General features: G+C 40.2%; 1 protein-coding gene across 5 annotated transcripts in view; it reads right to left on the bottom strand.

Annotated features, from left to right (window-relative positions):
- The window catches only part of LOC124283712 (HEAT repeat-containing protein 5B-like), a 133060-nt gene that overhangs the window by 43618 nt on the left and 74058 nt on the right, over nucleotides 1–15384 (bottom strand). For all 5 annotated transcript variants that reach the window (XM_046719728.1, XM_046719732.1, XM_046719730.1 and 2 more), the window contains exons 4-5: nucleotides 12314–12422; nucleotides 1822–1971 (exon numbers count right to left, since the gene is read on the bottom strand). In XM_046719728.1, coding sequence (XP_046575684.1) covers nucleotides 1822–1971; nucleotides 12314–12422 — 259 coding nt within the window. The remainder of the gene's footprint in view (nucleotides 1–1821; nucleotides 1972–12313; nucleotides 12423–15384) is intronic.

Below are 15384 nucleotides of genomic sequence, written 5' to 3'. Positions count from 1 at the left end.
ATGAGATCAGGACGAGACAAGTAAACACGTTAACGACCTGGCTACCAAATATCTATCAACCTTAGCTACCATGACACTCAACGTGCACACCATTCATTTTATATCAACCACATTTCTTCTTATAGTACTTCCTGAATTTTTATTTTCAGACCCCTTTAACAGATTCAAGATGTCTGCAAGAGCCATCTATGAAGTTACTCAGATGCCTTCAAATTAGGTACAGGCTCCCTCGGCACCGGAGCTATTTAGACAGGTGGCAACAGCACCACAGTGATAATAACATCTGTGGAAGTCCCTGCACACTGATGGGAGGTGATAAATCCCGAAGACTGACAGTCTCATTCGTGTCACCATCAGCTCAATCACACTGCCCAATACCTATGCCTAATTATGTCGCCTACTCATGGGATTGGTGAATGTCAGATGAGAGCTTAGGTTTAGTTTCTCGGTCACCTACTTCTGTTCCACTCTTGAGTCCTCATAAAGGAAACACTTCGATAATTTCCACAACAGGTTCATATCTATTTCTGTCACAGTTGTAGGGTTCAATGTTCCAATAACAGCTCACCTGTCCACTCAAATTTCACGGGATGGTTTATGAACACCTGTGAGTATTCCAGGTTCTCAAATAACCTATGCTGGATGCAGATATATGTCTGATTCTGTGTGATGGTATCTCAGCAATATGTGCTCATGACGTCAATCACTGGTATGTCTGGTTCGGTCTTCAGATCACCCTGTTATTGGTTCAGTAGTCAAATATTGGCAACCCCTAGTTTCATACCATCTAACTATATACGTAGTTCGGTGCTCCAAATAAGGGCCGCTCGGGCGCATAGATATAAAATATGCACGATACGGTAGGAAATAATTTAGAAAACGTAGCAGATACGCACCACAGCAATGGTGTACGGTCTTAGAATCATTTACAGACGTATTTATCTGAAAAATTATTGTTTTATTGTTTATTGACCTGTTTACACAAGAGTAGCAATGTTGTGGTGCATATATGAAACGAAACACAAGATTACTGATATTCCATTAAATTCCATTCAGTACTCTAAATGTACTCTCTTCAGGTTTTCCAGTACTCCTGTATTGAAAAAATAAGGAGAACATACTCTTGATGTTGAAAAGTTATCTGGAGCCCTGCGTAGTTATTAACAGATGTGGCAATTAGTGGTAATATTCATATCTTGGGGTTAAAATTAGTAACCTGGCCATAAGCAGGAGTGGCTATTCTATTACCATAGATGACCTATAACGTTGCAATCTGTAAACAGGACCAGCCAAAAGTATCTGACCAATATTTTACCAGCCGCATGACAGCAACCTGTAGATAATAAAGTCTGGGCCAAACAAACATGCTTGACATCACAATCATAGATGACATGCATCATCCAGGTCAGATCTTTAGAATATCTGACAAGTTTATCATACTGAAATCAGCAATGTGTCAAAATGACTGGCTAAGTTTTCCCCAGATTTCACAATATAATTCACTTTATAGTATTTAGCAAAATATTGTTATGACTCCGCCAATATATACAAGTTGGAATTTCTGTAATCTGTTCACTGGACTAAAACAGGTTTAACATTCACTGTAGTCTCTTGTCCAGTTTTAAACTCCACCAGTGGAACAAAACCATTCCCATTGTTCTAGGGGCTCTCTGCACAAACCTAATCAACAAGTCAATAAGCACAGCCCTGTTCTATAAAGTGATCTATGATCCACTGTAAGATAGTTACAATAGTCCAATTCTAAGGACACCTTTTGGGAACTTGGCCTCAACATTTAAAGAAATTTGTTGACAAGTTTACCTTGGCAGCTGCTCCTCGCACAGACATCGCTCGGTCTGTCATGGCCTGCCGGGCCGCCTTGTAGATGTCCTTGTGACAGGACCCTCCTGCAGACCCCAGGCCCGCCACCACCTTTTCCAAGGTCATCATGATCTCACATCGACCTTGAGACTGAAAAATGAGACAAAAATAATATATACTCTGCAAGGTTATTGATAATTCACATGATGCTCACTCTGATGCTCATTGGTGTAAACGAGCTGTAGCATTATCTACTCACATGAAACAAGAAGCAAAAAGTGTTATTTTCAAGATGGCTGCTATGGATGCCATTTTGAAATGCTCTTAATAAAGTTGAAGTGCATAATTACTGATAAACAACATAGCCGCCTTGGGCTTGTTCTAGATAGTATAGATGAGTGGTACATCCAGCTATATCCTGTAAGATGGTGTCAGTGAAATACGATCTCTTAAGAGCTGTGGCTATCATGGATCCACTAGGTTTGCCAATTGACAGTTGAAAAAACCATAAAAGACAAACAAAATAAACAAGAAGACAAAGTCATCAATATCCCCCGAAATGGCAAAATACTCTTCATGATTACGTCTACGAGTTATGATTATGTCAAACATTTAGGTGTGTATATAGAAAAGTGGAAGGAGAGTACTGAAAGGTTTTTAAAGCTCTGCTCCAGAAAGGAGCACTATCACCAATTTCTGTTTTAGTCAAACTTGTTGCCATGGAAATGCCAAAAATATTATATTCAGAATTCCAAAACTACCAAAAAGGAACCAGTACACCACCAGACCAATCTATGTGTCAAGTTTGGTAAAGAAATAGTGAATGGTTTTAGAGTTCAGCTCCGGAAAAGAGCACTACCACCAATTTCAGGCTAAGTCAAACTTGTTGCCATGGAAACGCCAAAAATATTTTATTCAGATTTCCAAAACTACCAAAAGGCACCAGTACACCACCAGATCTATCTATGTGCCAAGTTTGGTGAAGAAATATTGAACAGTTTTAGAGTTCTGCTCCGGAAAAGACAAATGTGCACGGACGGACGGATGCGGAAAAAGGCACGACGGACTGAGTCCATTTTAATACCCCCCAAAACGCGTTGCGGGGGATAAAAAATCCCAAAGTAAGCAGCAGACCATATGGCTGATAACTAAGGAAATACAAACAGTTCATTGGCTGCAATGTGTTGTCATGGAAACTGTAAAATGCAAACATTTCCAAAACGGCTGAATAGCAAATGGCTGTTATGGCTAAACTGACTTCTGTGCAAAGACTGATGAAGATATATTGAACAGTCTCTGACTTATGGATCGAACATAACTGATTATCTGAGCTGTATTGTGGTGATAAACAGCCATCCAAATTCAGCTCTGAATATTCTAAACACATTCCAACATCTAAAAGCAATGGCTCAGCATTCTTAACCAGAAAACCATCGTTAAACTTTTCTGGCAGTGACATTTTAGTGTTGGTTTATGGTATCTCTGAGAGCTCCTCATTAATCAATTATCTTGACCATAAACTCTCTTCTCTGGTACCAGATAACCACAGCAATAAAACTGCTATTTCCCTTCAACAACTTCTAGGAGGTGCTCATAGCGAAGATTTAGAATCATAGAATTACCAGATTTGTCCTTCCTTTGACGGCTAAATTATGAATATCTTCAAGAAATATGAGTAATGGTTATTACTTTGATGCAGAGGAAACTTAGAGAGAGTTCCTAATTGGCATAATCCGAGATGTTCAGGAAGGACCAGTGACATTTCCTGATGCATTTCCAGTTTTACCATTAGGTAGATGGCAAATAGTGACATTTTCTGGTTGACTACAACTTTTACCATTGGGTAGATGCAGCAGGACAAGTGACATCAGGATAATACAAATATTGTAAATATAGACTTGCTTACAGCTTTGTTGCACTATCCTGGCATATTTGCCCCTTACAAATGTATATCTTTTGCAGCACGAAGACTTGATCCAGTGGACTAGTCTTTCAAGAGCACTGTAGACTCAATCCAGTGGACTAGTCTTTCAAGAGCACTATAGACTCAATCCAGTGGACTAGTCTAGTCTTTCAAGAGCACTATAGACTCAATCAAATGGACTAGTCTCTTAAGAGCACTGAAGACTTGATCGAGTGGACTAGTCTTTCATGACCACTATAGACTCAATCCAGTGGACTAGTCTCTTAAGAGCACTGAAGACAGTCCAGTGGACTAGTCTTTCAAGAGCACTATAGACTCAATCCAGTGGACTAGTCTCTTAAGAGCACTGAAGACTTGATCCAGTGGACTAGTCTTTCAAAGAGAACTACAGACTCAATCCAGTGGACTAGTCTTTCAAAGAGCACTATAGACTCAATCCAGTGGACTAGTCTCTTAAGAGCACTGAAGACTTGATCAAGTCGACTAGTCTTTCAAGAGAAGTACAGACTCAATCCAGTGGACTAGTCTTTCAAGAGCACTATAGACTCAATCCAGTGGACTAGTCTTTCAAGAGCACTGTAGACTCAATCCAGTGGACTAGTCTTTCAAGAGCACTGAACACTCAATCCAGTGGACTAGTCTTTCAAGAGCACTGAACACTCAATCCAGCAGTCAAGCCTTACAAAACCCATTCAAATTCATTCATTTCAATTTGTAAAAGCTTCTTCAACAAGGACTTGTTCATGGTGTTAAAATACAAGGAAAATTTTACTAATACACATTGTATAATTCCCTGAGATAAAACAACATCTCAAAGTTTTACAACACCTGTGGTCAAAACATTAATCAAATCATGAAGCTTTGAAAACAGACAACCATTCCATTCGGCCTGAATAATGGCGTGCTAGTCTGCATTTCCTTACTTCATCAGTTTGCGTCATAACAAATCCAGCAAAAATGAATGGATGCCAACACACCAAATTATATCCGCACTTACTGACTGACATGTTGTGAAATGAAATTTAAACATGCACCAAGTCTGACAGTTCTTGAAACAATTAGATTAGAGCTTGCGGGGAGGAAACAGAGGTCTGAATCAAGCCTTTATTACTGAGATACAAACACGGAGGATATCGATCAGTTTGCCTAAGTAATGTAACATTATCAGGATTATTATTCATATTATTCCGTCATTCCATGAGTTGAGCAAATATGACTATTTGCCAAAGAAATCTATAAAAAGTGTTGGCCTAGCGTAAATATAATTATGTTTTTAAAAGAGTATAAATGTTTGTATAGCTGGGTAGGATTATAACCAAATGTTTTTGATGAGCAGGGTAATTGCGTGAATGAGTGTTGTTGTATGCTCAAGTCAGCTGTATTACTTGTACATCTTTGCAATGTGTAAAAGCTTTGATATGAGTGAGTGAGTGAGTTTGGTTTTACGCCACTTTTAGCAATATTCCAGCAATATCACGGCGGGGGACACCAGAAATGGGCTTAACACATTGTACCCATGTGGGGAATCGAGCCCGGGTCTTCGGCGTGACGAGCGAACGCCTTAACCACTAGGCTACCCCACCGCCCCCTTTGATATGAGCCCAACAGACAAGTGGTTGAAACTTTGAGTGAGTTGGGTGGAATGCCACTTTGAAAAGTGTCAGCTGAGTGAGTGAGCGAGTTGAGTTTTATGCCACACTCAGCAATATTCCACCTATATGCCAGCAGTCTGTAAATAATAGTATCTGAACCAGACAATCCAGTGATTAACAGCATGAGCATTGATCTACGCAATTAGGATATGATGACATGTGTCAATCAAGTCAGTGAGCTTGACCGCCTGATCGCCTCTTACAAGCATGGGTTACTGAAGATCGATTCTAACCCAGATCTTCACAGGTCAGTGTGTGAGTATTACACAGCTTTTAGCAATATCAGACATCATATTGTGGTGCTTCGAGATGACACGTAACCAGCCATGTAATACCCGGTTATCCATCGTAACCACCTTATCTTCATATGATTTCACTACTACAAGCACAGGGTACTGCACACAGAATGAACACCAGAAAAAGCGAGGTTTTTTTTACTTTTCCCAAGTTACCAAGCAGCCAGATGGCATCTCATATCTATCCAATGATAACTATTTGTACACAGTCCTCAGATAATGCCACTTTGTGGGGTTTATTAGGCCAGCAAAGTCTTAAATCACTGAGGATATTTCAATCATTTTCAACCCATGCCTGAAAATTTACACCTTTTACCAATCTAGTCTCACATGGCAGCATTTGACGTCTGCTAACCACTTTAAGGACTAACAATATGTCAACAGAATTTACAGTTATGCAGTGGACATTTAACTTATTTTCAGTTATTATGTGAAATGTTTGGTAGGCCTGATCTGTCATTTGCTATAATACAAATTGGTTGTCTGCTGCCCGGTCACTCTGATCTATCCTCGCTGTAGTACTGGTAAAACAGACCTTCTTCCTTTTGACTTCACCTTCCTTACAAAAACCCATTACACTTTTCCCCAGGTGTTATTGCTGCGCAGTCACAAAAATAGTTCCCGGTGGATCTGGCAGAGAACTCTAACTGTGGAAGTAGCAGCTGCTCTCAGAAGCCAATACAAGAATTGTGCAGGGAACCTAATTATACTCCCAATTATAAAAGAAACCTGCAAACTGTACATAAAATACAAACAAGAAACCTTACAACCAAAAACGAATCCTATCCCTACCCTGAATAACCATTGAAAAGAAATTGAGACTGTGTAAAGACTTTTCACTTGCACGAAATGCCAAAAGACAACACTTTAGGTTCAATATTTTGTTAGTTATAGCAACATTGAATAAACACTTAAATTTCTGTCAGTCAAATTCAATAGACATGAATAAAACTACTGTTAAATAAGCAAGTTTCATTCGAATGTTTGCCAATGAGGGGTCACATCACAGCATCTACTTCAGTAGGTGATCACAGACTGGACACAGTTGTTCTATTTTATTGAAATATGAATATTTTATGGCATTGTAGGAGTAGTCAGAGTTCAGATAAAATAACAAAAAATGAATATGAGCATGCTGCAGGGTTTTTAGTGTTTTTTCGTTCTCATCTCCATCTTGTTGAGGCCAGAAGTCTGGCCAAGGCTACAACACAACTTTCAACCTTAGTTGGTCAAAACCTTCTTTCATATGCAGTACTGCCTCATCGTCCAGTTACATACATCTCTGTAGATCAATGCTCATGCTGTTAATCACTGGATTGTCTGGTCCAGACTCAATTATTTACAGACCACCACCATACAGCTGGAATATTGCCTCTCAAGGATACTATTTCTAAAGTGTCCCCCTTTGTCTTTCAGTACATATATTACTAACCAAAACCATCTCATTAACACATTCTTTAACTTTCTCTTCCCCACTTATATTTATCCTAATTGTGTAGACAGATGCTCATGATGTTGATCACTGGATTGTCTGGTCCAGACTCAATTATTTACAGACTGCTGCCATATAGCTGGAATATTGCTCAGTGCGGCCTTAAATAACAAACAAACATACTGGTATATCTCAACGCAGATCTCTCCCACGTGCCATATATATAATCAAGGTTTTTTTACTAAAAAACACTATTTTCAGCAACTGCCATATCTGATTTATAACTTGAACAAACTGAGGACTATAAATGAGGGTTAGGTTTCGGCAACCTGAATTTTTCAAGAGATTCATTGAGGAAATACTAAAAAGCTTGTTGCCGGATTTATTTTGATGCCACTTATGAAGCAGGCCACCCATACACCTAGTTTCAGTTAAATCCATGCGAGAAGTTTGGAAATGCCAACTTCAGTTTCTTAAGAACAACTTGAGAAATATGATCGCCTTCAAAATTTACTGCTCCAACTTAAACTTCAAGGTCAAGGACTCTGAGAGAAGCAGGTCAGAATAAACTTGGGGATAAAATCTTCCATATGTTGTTGAAAGTATGGCTCAGAATGAATCTTTTTAACCCTTATTGACATCTATAAAAAACCTGTATAAGAATAGACTCAAATGAAGAGTCTGTAAATAACCAAGGACTTTCGAGTTGACATGAATTCTGTGGGCATCAGTTCAGGAAGGCACTCCTGGAAACGAATCCATAAATAAATGTTCTGAAGAGAGTAAGATATGTAGCTGGTATCTAATCATTAAAAATATATTTTGATGAGCTGTACTTTCATCAACACACACAGAAGCTCTGATGATACAGTGATATTTTGGCACTGTCTAGCAGCAGACAGCAAAGAAGTTTGCAGCGGTGCGCAGACGCATGACACGTTCATAGCCAATGTTGCTGTCGGCACTGGTAATGTATGCCGGTGCATTCTTGCACTATCTGCAGAGAATGCTTTTTCAGGTGCATGATGTAAGCCATCACTGCAACTAACACGCTCCATGTTACTAGTTATCTCCCTTGACTGAATCTGTCTAAACATAGCACTTAAGTATTTTGGTACATCACGATACAGATCAATTGCTCCACCCAACACATATTGACCTTCGCCTGCTCCTCAGCTGTGTAAGAAATGGAACTTATCCGTCAAGGTATTCTCATATGTTTATCAAGCCATCTTTTTGCAATATCTACACAGCTAAAAGAAATTCCACAATGGTCATAACTTGTATTAAACATCCAAATTCCAATGTGATCTTAATGCATAGTTTTAGGCACCTAAATCAACATTGACTTGAATAAACTGCTTAGAACTATCAAATAAATTATCTATATTCTGAGTAATCAAGAGAACATTTATATTTTGAATAGCAGAAATATATTTTGATACATATCGGTTCAACAGTGTGAGGGAGGTTTAACATCAGTGGAAAATATTGCATTTATATCATGAGTCTGAACAACACAAACCAGTGGCTGATAACATAAACAATGGTATGCTATCATTCAGGTCACACACAGACACATTTCCCCTTCCGCCCAGCCCTTTCCGCAATGCTAAAGCCCTAAATGAAGCAAGTCGAGATTTCTTCTCAATCTCCCATCAACTTAAAAGGAATTATTTGTTTCAAAATTATGTATATTCAGAAACTAAGTGTTTGTCTTACACACACCATCTAGTCCTCACTTTAGTCAACAAGCATGTCAGTTAGGTGGGGTCACTTAGTGGTTAATAGCTCGTTAAGCCGAAGGCCTGGCTTTGGTTCTCCACATAGGCACTATGAGTGAAGCCCATTTCTGGTGCCCTGTCAATGATATTGCAGGAACATTGCTAAAAGGGAGTAAAAGCCAACTAACTCTCTCACTCACTGAAACCCACTCAGTCCTGATACATGTATTCTCAAAAGGAAACTAAAAGAATGAAGTCACGAAAAGGTGGTAGCAGGTAACCTAAGATAGATTCCAAGGCTATCAATGTATTATTTATTAAGACAGATCAATCTGTGCTGTTCAGATTAATCCAAGTAATCCCCTTTGGTGTATTTGGATCTGGATGTAACTCTTGCTTGTTCCAAGGTTACTGAGCAGGTGTTATTGCTCACACAATATTTATGGTTAGAAATATCAACACATAATTAAAGCTGACTATATGTGGCCCGTGTTGTAAATCAAGATACCCATGGAATGTAAGAGCAGAATTCATCTTGTAAATAATTCACAGTAGGAGCATCTCAACAGGCGAAGCTTGCACTTCTGAATACCTCATATCTTCCACTTTCTCTGCTGATAATATTACTGTTCGCTGGAGTAATGCCAAATCACTCAGATCTTTAATTAATCATAAGCTAAAGTTCTACTCGTAAATGTTGGGCAATGTATCAACAGATAAATTATCACCTGCAAAATCTTCAAACTTAATTAATAACTAAAAGATGGAGACTTTGAAACTGACACAGAATAAGAAGACGGCCAACACTTAAAAACCATGTTTGGTATTTGATAAAAATATGTTGGTTGCCTGTGGAAGATGATACCATCTTGCAAATCGACGATGCTCTAGACAATTCAGTTAAGCAGTAAATCAATCTTTAAAGCAAAGATAAACTAAATAGGAAAAGCAACAGAATAAAAAAGGCTACTTGAATACTAGGAATCAATGAGTTTATTTAAATGAAATGGTAGAGGTAATCAACGTGAATGATATTTCATTCATTAAAGTTTCTACATGAAACAGTCATCACTTAGAGTTACAACTGCATTGGGACTTTGTTCAAACTTTTGATCATCTGATACATTCAGTGATTTTGAAAAGAAAATTATCTGAAAATTAAACAATTGCAGATGTATCTCCTTGCTCATCCAAATGATGTGTGCATTACTCAATGGTGAAGATTACATCTTTATGAAATCATGGTCGCAACAGTCTTCAGACAGTACAGATAAAAACGGTTATCAGCACTTGGAAGAGGTGTTCATAGTGACTACACTGGGGACGATACACATTGTTTGTTGTTAAAAGCTGCACTCAGCAATATTCCACATATACGCGGGCGGTCTGTAAATAATCCGGTCTCGACCAGACAATCAAGTGATCAACAACATGAGCATTGACCTACAGAACTGGGATACAATGACATGTGTCCACCAAGTCAGCAAGCCTGACAACCTGGTACTGTTAGTCTATTCTTATGAGACCACCTCCGTGGTGTAGTGGTTAGAGCGTCTGCCTGGAGAGCGGAAGGTCGCTGGTTCGATACCCGACCGTGTCATACCAAAAGACGTTCAAATATGGTACTTGTTGGTCCCTGTCTGGCGCTCAGCATTAATGGGTACAACAAGGACTGGTCGGCTCGGAGTCAGTATAATGTGTCTGAGTGGGGTATTCATGCTTCACTGCGGCATGGTATCTCAGTGGGCTAGTACTATAAAACCAGCTTCAGTCTGGGCTAGTACAAGCAGCCGCACATACACATACACACGCATGCACGTCGTCATATGAGCGAAATATTCTCAAGCACGACGTTAAACCCAGTTTCACCACCTCACCTCACCTCACCTATTCTTATGACAAGCATGGGTTGCTGAAGACCAATTCTAACCCGGATGTTTACGGGTCTAGAGGATACACATCATCACACTTGTCATGGCACTGAGCTCATAATGTCATCTTATATGTTTATAACATGCTTCATTTGGTCCTTGATTACGTGCAGGATGTCACAACAGCTTGACTTTACTATTTCATTGTGAACAGCGACATGAAATGTCTGAATGTTGTGATTATTCTTTTATCGACGAACAAGACATAATCTCCTACTCAACCAAAGGTAAACATATTGATTATAATACAACCTGGCAAACCATTGTGTTGTGTCAGTATGTGTAAAAGTAAAGGTGATGTTATCAAGTAATAAACTCTCAAGAGCGTGATAACTGTTTTATGCCCACTCTGCTATGTAACAGTTAGATCCTTGGCATTCTTCTGCATCATACAAACATACAACACAGGTTGATGAGGTGAACATATTCCATACTGACAGACTTTATGACAAACAGAGGCGCTGTCTGTTTCTTGTAAAACAAGCAAGAAAGTGTTCCAGGTGTATTCTAATCTTGGTTTTAACAGAAGCCAAATCTCCTCGGTTACGAAAAGCAGTAAGCCAATCATGACCAACATCTACAGTCAGAGAGTCATGCTGATAAACTATAGTACAGGTACATTCATCACTGTCTAAATGTTGGTCAACTGATGCACTGACTGACTGACTGAGTTTGGTTTTACGCCACTTTTAGCAATATTCCAGCAACATTACGGCGGGGGACACCAGAAATGGGCTTCACACATTGTGCCCATGTGGGGATTCGAACCCGGGTCTTCGGCGTGACGAGCCAACGCTTTAACCATTAGGCTACCCCACCGCCCCCTCAACTGATGCAAACAACAGCAGACATTGTGATCATCTGATCACCATTTCAGGTCTGACAGTGTGGGAAAGTGGGACTTTTTCAGCTAATATTTAAGTGAAGCTGGAATATGAATATAGTTACTCTGTCATGTCCAAACAAAATTGGACATTTTTTACTTATTTTGGGTAGCATACATCTGAGAGATAAGTATTAGGTACTGGAAACCAATTCTGTCCTGAAAGCCCCAAAGAAGGCCCTACTACTGGTAGTGTTTTGTACATAGATTTCTACTTGTCCCTAATCAAAATGCTCATTTACACGAGAAAAAATAATAAAGATAAGTGAGTGAATGATGTTACTTTTTCGCTGCAGTCAGCAATATTCCAACCATATTCCAATCGAGTCTGGACCAGATAATCCAGTGATCAACAGCATGAGCATCAATCTACACAATTGGGAACCGATGACATGTGTCAACCAAGTCAGCAAGCCTGATCACCTAATCCTGTTAGTCGCATCTTACGACAAGCATGGATTACTGAAGAGCAATACCATTATAAGGTTTATTAAAATGAACAAAAATAATCTACCAACCATCCCCCCATATCTGTTGGGTCCAGCACCAGTTCTGTAGTGTTTGGCTGAACAAGGTCACTGGACATTAAAGAACAGTGGTCTTGTGTATCGGGTATGTAGCATCAGATGAAGAAAGGATTATCTACTCACCTCAGCATTTTTAAGAGATTTTATGAGAATCTGTACTGTTTCTTCAAAGGACCTGCCGACCATTCTGCCAAGTTTTTCATACATGGCACCCAGACAAGTGATGGCAGCCCTGAAAGCATAAACAAGTTTAGTGATAGAACATGTGGAAATAACAAGCAAGTCCTCACTACCTGTGATTGCAGGCATCTACACAAACAATACAGGTAAATACAAGGTAGGAGCATCAACGACACGGATCCCACAAAGCAGTCTTCATGCTGTGACCATCATAACTTGTATTTACACCTTAAGCAGCCAGAGAGCTATTGGCCTTCAGGTGCATTGGGTGAGTGAGTGAGTTTTGATGCAGCTTTGTAGTGATTGGTTGGTTGTTGTTTAACGCCACACTCAGCAATATTCTAGCTATATGGCAGCGGTCTGTAAATAATATTGTCTGGAGCAGACAATCCAGTGATCAGCATTATGAGCATTGATCTATGCAATTGGGATACGATGACGTGTCAACCAAATCAGCGAGTCTGACCATCAAGTCCTGTTAGTGGTCTCTTACGACAAGCATGTTGCTGAAGACCAATTCTAACCCGGATCTTCACGGGTTCAGCTTTATAGTGTTTTAGTTATATCAAGGCGTGTCAGCGTGTAGGGATGTACGTCTTAGACCTTTACCATTTTAGTGAAACTCAAAGAAGAAAGTGTCTCAATCGAAATATCATCTATTTTGCAGTATTACAGAAAACTGAGGGCTAAAATACCTTAGGAGAAGACTTACAGGACTAAGTTTGAACACTTTCTGAACTGCCCCTTTTACCCCTTTCTGCAAGATCTGTTCATTTTCAGGTAATATCTCCCTCAAACCCTCCCCCTCGTGAGACAGGTGATGCAATGTCTGTGAATTTGAACTGGCTCAGGTAACTGTTGTCTGGTATCATGGGGTATAAATAACATAGCACTGCAGGTTCCAGGCTTCCTGGGGTGTGTAATGGTGTCAGACATGCAGAAATCACAGATGACTTTTTGCCAAAACAATAACCATGGTAACTACATAATCATGCCAGGTATTTACTATGTGTTTTGTGCCTGGGGAAGGGATTGGGGTATTCAGAAACCTGCAGCGTGTGGAACATGAAGTACACACCATGCACCTGATGACTGCCAACTACAGCCTAGGGCTGGGTCTGTCGGTTGGTAGGCTTGTTGGTGGGAGTGGAGAGGATAGTGGGTTGGTTGCATGTGAGTGGGTGGGCAGGTGTGTTTGGTTGCATGAGAGTGTGTAGGGCAGGTGTGTTTGGTTGCATGAATGTACGTGGGCAGTGTGTTTGGTTGCATGAGAATGGGTGGGCAGGTGTGTTTGGTTGCATGAGAATGGGTGGGCAGGTGTGTTTGGTTGCATGAGAATGGGAGGGTAGGTGTGTTTGGTTGCATGAGAATGGGTGGGTAGGTGTGTTTGGTTGCATGAGAATGGGTGGGCAGGTGTGTTTGGTTGCATGAGAATGGGTGGGCAGGTGTGTTTGGTTGCATGAGAATGGGTGGGCAGGTGTGTTTGGTTGCATGAGAACGGGTGGGCAGGTGTGTTTGGTTGCATGAGAACGGGTGGGCAGGTGTGTTTGGTTGCATGAGAATGGGTGGTGTGTTTGGTTGCAGGTGTGTTTGGTTGCATGAGAATGGGTGGGTAGGTATGTTTGGTTGCATGAGAATGGGTGGGTAGGTGTGTTTGGTTGCATGAGAATGGGTGGGTAGGTGTGTTTGGTTGCATGAGGATAGGTGGGCAGGTGTGTTTGGTTGCATGAGAATGGGTGGGTAGGTGTGTTTGGTTGCATGAGAATGGGTGGGCAGGTGTGTTTGGTTGCATGAGGATAGGTGGGCAGGTGTGTTTGGTTGCATGAGAGTGGGTGGGCAGGTGTGTTTGGTTGCATGAATGTAGCTGGGCAGGTGTGTCTGGTTGCATGAGAGTAGGTGGGCAGGCGTGTCTGGTTGTTGGTTGGTTGAATGGGTATGCAAGTGATTGAATGGCAGGGATAATTAAGCATTGTACATTAAGGACTTCAATCATGACTTTACATAATTCTTTTGCTTTTTATTTTTGCAGTTGACTACCTGTTGCCTTCATAGAGACAAATGAGTGCTGCATGGGCGTTACTTGAAACAGATACTCCACAAATTGTTCGAATAATCTATTGATCATAACCTCAGCTAATAAAATGTCAACCCTGGGTTCATCAAAGAAATACAACAAACGTATATAAAAAATCTTCAAGGAAATTCTTTTCTTCAAAAAGACGAAAAGTCCTTGCAACTGGAACCACAATCAATGAGACGTTTCATTAGCCTACCCTCCATGTTTTCCGTATCGACCCCAAAATCATTAGACTTCTACAAGAGACACTTATATCCGAGAAAACACAAAGCCAGGGCCTCCATGACATCTGCTCTGTATTTCTATTCCCTTACACCACTGGACACCTCATCCCAGAGGGTCCTGGCTCCATAGATAGCTAGGATGTGTGTCAAACCAATTTGTCAGCAAGATGCCTGTCCCAGAAACAACTTGACTAGAATATGTGATTTGTTTGTTGATCTGATTTATCACCATCACTTGAAGTAAACAGTTATCAATAAACATGAAAGAAGAGCGATTATCAACTAGGAAATCAAGAGGGTCTCTACAATGACAGTCGATATGAAACCCTTAAAATTAGGTTGATCAAATCACCAAGGTCAATATATCTGCGGGTTTCAGCAACACATTGTGATATTGATTGAGTAAATTGCCTCTGTTATGACAAGATCCCTGGAGCTCCGATTGTTGAAACAGTATGATATACCGTGACAGACTGTCAACCGTGGCGAAGTGATTGAAACAGTATGATATATTGTGACAAACTGTCACCTCAAACTCCATTAACTCAAGATATTGTCTAACCTAATGGATCCGATGGAATATTTTTCTCACTGCGATCTGTCAAATAATGGCACTGAGTCATGGATTATTAAATTTATAGAAGGTACACACAATAAATACAGTTGGAACGCCAGACATAATACACTCCAGCAGGTTGAATAACATGTATATG

Source organism: Haliotis rubra, unplaced genomic scaffold (assembly GCF_003918875.1).
Source record: "Haliotis rubra isolate DU_JTF1 unplaced genomic scaffold, ASM391887v1 Scf32, whole genome shotgun sequence".
Taxonomy (NCBI): domain Eukaryota; kingdom Metazoa; phylum Mollusca; class Gastropoda; order Lepetellida; family Haliotidae; genus Haliotis; species Haliotis rubra.
This window is presented reverse-complemented; position numbering and strand designations above follow the sequence as displayed.